This window comes from Coffea arabica, chromosome 10c, assembly GCF_036785885.1.
Source record: "Coffea arabica cultivar ET-39 chromosome 10c, Coffea Arabica ET-39 HiFi, whole genome shotgun sequence".
In the NCBI taxonomy this organism is placed as follows: domain Eukaryota; kingdom Viridiplantae; phylum Streptophyta; class Magnoliopsida; order Gentianales; family Rubiaceae; genus Coffea; species Coffea arabica.
This window is the reverse complement of record NC_092329.1, coordinates 52,734,780-52,739,795: the sequence shown is the minus strand read 5'-3', so window position 1 is coordinate 52,739,795 and position 5,016 is coordinate 52,734,780. Positions and strand designations below refer to the sequence as shown.

General features: G+C 37.9%; 1 protein-coding gene across 4 annotated transcripts; it reads right to left on the bottom strand.

The window, feature by feature from the left end:
• Window positions 1–313: 313 nt before the first annotated feature.
• LOC113713761 (uncharacterized) lies at window positions 314–4,783 on the bottom strand. Of its 4 annotated transcripts, none has more exons than XM_072069841.1 (5): window positions 3,995–4,783; window positions 3,642–3,713; window positions 2,480–3,250; window positions 1,247–2,005; window positions 314–1,142 (listed from the first exon to the last, which is right to left on the bottom strand). In XM_072069841.1, the coding sequence occupies exons 1-5, from the start codon at window positions 4,560–4,562 to the stop codon at window positions 955–957; spliced, it is 2,358 nt and encodes a 785-aa protein (XP_071925942.1). In that variant the 5' UTR covers window positions 4,563–4,783; the 3' UTR covers window positions 314–954. The 4 variants fall into 4 exon arrangements, with proteins under 4 accessions (XP_071925942.1, XP_071925944.1, XP_071925941.1 ...); XM_072069843.1 differs by having other exon boundaries at window positions 2,807–3,250; window positions 3,995–4,782; XM_072069840.1 differs by having other exon boundaries at window positions 1,247–3,250.
• Window positions 4,784–5,016: the final 233 nt, after the last annotated feature.

The following is a 5,016-nucleotide window of genomic DNA, read 5'->3' as shown; positions in this document are numbered from 1 at the left end:
GAAAAAGGGAAAAAAAAGAAAAATATTATTTGTACTCCATTTTCTGTTAATCATACTCCCGTCATTTATTTTTATCATATAGTCTAATAAATAAAAACCATCTGATAAAAATATTAGTGGAAGTGTGATTAACAAAAATGAAAGTGTAAATAACATTTCCTAGTAATAAAATAAATGAAAGAAACCTATAAAGAATGCGTTGCAAACTTTGTTGTTGCATTTGGATGTCATTGAATAATTCGTGTCCAAATTAGACTGAGTTGAGCGGGCACAAATATAGCTTGCATTATGAAAATAAAAATACTAAAAAAAATTGAAATGAATAGTTCAAATTTGGCCGAGCTGAGCTGGCTTCTTACTTTTGATTTGGCAGGAATTCAACTTTAGGATGGATCATTTCCCATTGTTGTGCTCCGATCCGCGTCAGGCAAGGCAATGATCTACCCAAGGATTTAACTTATGAATAACTTTTTCATATGCTGTTGGTGTATATATACATTTTTTAAACTAGTAAATTTAGATCATGTCATATAACATGAATCTAAATTTAAAATTCTGATTATGCATATGTAGCACACATCCAAAGTTGCGAGTGTAAAAAAAATCACCACGCCCAAAAGTTTCCCTCTGTCTTTTGATTTCCATCAAGAACCAAGAACCTCATTCTGTGGCAGCATGACAAACTTCATCTGAAGTCATCAACGATTATAAAACTCCTTTGTAAGTAACTCTGACTTCAGCTAATGACCACAGTATGTCCTCACTTGCCATTGATCAGATGAGACTCAATCTTCTCTGTCCAATGCTGAAAGAAGAAGTTTGATCTTTTTCAATTCCTCGAGAACATCTCCCATTGTACTTCTGTCTCTTGGCGAATCTCTTGAGCATTTCATTGCCACTTCCATTATAGCTGATATGCAATTTAGCTCCTGGCTAAAGCTGCTTTTATCAGGCCTAATCAAGTTGGTCATCTATAACCTGAACTATGGCATTTGGCAAAGAATCAAGTATCCAACTCTTCAAGCTCAAATTTTCACCAAACATCTCATCATTCGGCTTTTTTCTGGTGAATACTTCCATCAATACAATTCCATAACTGTAAACATCACATCTCGTCGAAACCAGTCCTTCAGATCCATACTCTACAGCAATAAGCATGCAAAAAGATCAGTGATGAAGGTTACTATAACAAACTGCGTATGAGTTATGACATGGTTGTGTTCGTGCATATACTGTATAGAGTTACCTGGTGCAACATATCCGCATGTAGCCAGTGTTTGAGTGTATGTAAAGCTGCTTTCTTGGCTCAACAATTTAGAGATACCAAAATCACAAAGATGTGCAACCATATCTTGACTGAGCAAGATATTACTAGGCTTCAGATCACAATGGACCATTGGTGTTGAATGACCATGGTGAAGATAGTGCAGTGCATATGCGACATCAATCATGATAGTCAATCTCTGCGTAGCATCTAAGAAATGATTCTGGGAATACAACCAGTTCTCAAGGCTACCATTAGGCATGTATTCAAGCACTATGGCCTTAAAATCAGCATTAGAGCAACAAGTTATAACTTTAGTTAGATTGCGATGGCGAAAATTGCTCAACATCTCACATTCTGCATCGAAGCTCTCAAATGCCATTTCTAGTTCCAAATTAAATACTTTGATAGCCAGAACTATCCCATCACGAAAAGTACCTTTGTAAACAGATCCAAAGCTCCCCAAGCCAAGTAAATTTCTATTATTCCAACCATCAGTTGCTTGAAAAAGTTCATTGTATGAAAATCTTGGTTTGGACATCAATGACGAGAAATTTCTTCGACTCGAGACGATATCTTTCTTTCGGTATCTGAAGAAAAGGAATCCAAAGGCCATGGCACTTAGTACAGTTGCAGTTCCTAACACAACAAAAATGATCCGTATATTCCTCTTGTGCTTCAATCTATGCTCAGCAACAGTTTCGCATGATTTGACATGAAAACGAGATGCTCCACACAATGCTGCATTGGATATGAAGGATTCAGGATTGAAGTTTTGGAAAGGACCATCAGATGGAATTTCACCTCTTAAATCATTAAAAGAAACATTGAAGTACTTGAGAAATTTAAGAGCCTCCAATGACTTGGGAATTGAACCAGAAAGGTTGTTATGCGACAGGTCCAAAAATTCAAGGCTTAACAAGTAACTAAGTGACTCAGGAATTGAGCCTTGAATGGCATTACGTGCCAAAGAAAGGCGAATCACATTTTCCAGCGCCCCAATTGTACTAGGTATGCTGTCCGAGAAACGATTCACAGACAAGTCTAACAACATTACAACCTCTAGCTTTCCAATTTCTGGAGGAAGAGATCCAATTAAGACATTTGATGTTAGGTTAAGTTTCAAGAGATCCTTGAGATTCCACAAGCTTCTAGGAAGACTAGAGGCTAATCTGTTGAATCCAAGATGGAGATTCCTTAGAGATGTGAGATTACCTATACATTCTGGGATGGTACCTGAAATTTGATTATGGCTTACATCCACGGTACTCAAACTTGGTAAATTACAAAGATTGGTAGGAATGGTTCCTTCGATGTTGTTGTCGTAAAGTAATAGACCTTGAAGCTTTTGCAAACCTTTGAGTGTACTAGGGATGGAACCAGTCAAGGCATTGTCAAATATGCTCAATACTATCAAGTTGCTTAAGTTGCCAATGCTCTCTGGAATGCTACCTCTGATCCTACAGCTACGTGCATATATCTTTTCAAGAGAATTAGAAAGATTTCCAATGGTGACAGGGAGCATGCCATTGAGAGGATTACCTGCCAATGCAAGTCTTGTTAAAGATTTGCAATATGTGAGAGAAGTGATGAGGCTCAACTCTGGAGATTCAGATTGATCACTCGTCAGATCATTCTCAGATAAATCCAGGACTTCAAGAAGTCTTAAATCTCCAATGGAATTGGGAACTTTGCCAGTGAATTTGTTCTGACCAAGGGATAATCTGGCCAGTTTTGAACAGTTTGAGATAGACCTGGGTATAACTCCACTCAAGTTATTCCCACCAATTACAAATTCTTCCAAGTTGTGTAGAGCATAACCAAAGTTTGGTGGAAGATTGCCAATAATATGATTTCTTACAAGTGAGAAAATCTGCAGGGCCGAAATATTAAATATCCCAATTGGAATCGAACCAGTTAAGCTGTTGAATTGAAGGCAAAGATTCTCCAATTTGATCAAGTTGCCGATTTCCTGTGGAATCGAACCTGCCAATCCAAAATGAGTACCATCCATACAACTACAATTAAGCTCGCACAAATGAAGCCTCATTATGTGGTACAGTTCTTCTGAATAAACCTTGAGACTAAAAGTTACTAATATGGTCCAATGATTAAGGTCTTTGTTTTATCGTATTAGAATTAGAATGTTCAGCACTAATTCTAATATGATAAAATATAGATCATAATATCATCACCAAAAGAATCAACTTATAGTAAGTAATACACAACGGTTCTATTATCCCGGCAACTACGCTTCTAAGCCTATTATCTACCAGACTGGACAACTAAAAAGGTCAAAAAAGAGATTGATGCAAATGAATGTTCATGGAGGTAAAGTAAGTGATAATTCTGCATCTTTGAAGGGTGAGTAACGTACCTGTCAGGTGGTTGCTGCATAAGACTAAGCTTTTGAGCATGGTTAAATTACAAATCTCTTTTGGTATTCCTCCTGCAAAACCGTTAATTACATCACCTTTTCTGAGGTTAACAAAGTTTCATGCATGTAGAAGCTAAGTAAGCTTTGGGTTGAAATCAGATACTTGTACCTATTTTGATTTTCATTTGCTTAGGCATAGTTACTCCCGAGGAGAACCTACAGAGGCCTACCCAAGTCTTTAATTTCAATGACAAGTGCATAGGATAGATACTTCCCCCGGTCTTTAATCAAACTTTACATAGTCATTTCTTGATTGTGACAAACTGCATAACGAATAGATGGATTGACAGTACCTTCCAAGTTGTTGTAGGGCATTCTCAGGTGCTCAAGCTTGTAGAGATTCCCAATTTGTTTTGGTATAACTCCACTAAACTGGTTCTTGGATAAAAGCAGGGATTGGAGCTTATCCAAAAAACCGAACCATGATGGTACCTCTCCAACAAAGTTGTTGAATCTCAGATCAATGTACCTCAATCGACGCAAATTAACCATCCTTTCTGGTGGCACGCCATGAAAGTTATTATTTCTCATGTCAAGAGAAACAAGAAACGAGAGGTTTCCTATGTCTGCAGGAATGGTGCCCGCCAGACCCATGTTCGAAATATTAACCTGAGTAACTCTGCCCGGATGGCGAGGGCTGCAAGTGACTCCAATCCACTCGCAGACGGAGACTGCAGTGGACCAATTGTTTCCCAAGATTGAACCTCCAGGATCAGAAGTTATATGCTGTTTCAAGCTAAGAAGGGCTAACTGATCAGTGGTGAAGTTGGTTGTGGACATGGCCAAAGTAGATACTACCAGACAAGTAGACAATACAAGTTCAATGCATAACTTCTTGTAGTTGTCCATATTCCTAACCATGCCGAGAATACTAAAGATATTTGAGAAATTTTAGTTTCAAGACAGTGTAGTTAACTTCTTGGTGTTCCCCATGAGCATATTTGACACTCCACCATCTTGCGTCCTTCGACCACCAACCCCACCACCTCCGGCGGGCGCCTTACCTCTTTTACTTTTCATGCTGTATACAAACGTTTAATAGTTACCAGCATTTCCACGGTTTTCTTTTTTAAATAAATAAATCGTCCTTATTAATAAAATAAATCCAACATGAGTTGGGGATCAGTACCATCACACGCGTGTTCCGTTACTCCTTTGTTTTTATCATAGGGATAATTTCTTAAACCTCTCCAGAGATTTCCAACTATTTTACTAACCTCCCTTAAGATTTGTAAAATTGCACAAACCTCCCTTGAGGTTAAGTATTTGGTAATGAAATAAGTCCAAAGCATAAAAAGTACACTTAAAAAAGCGT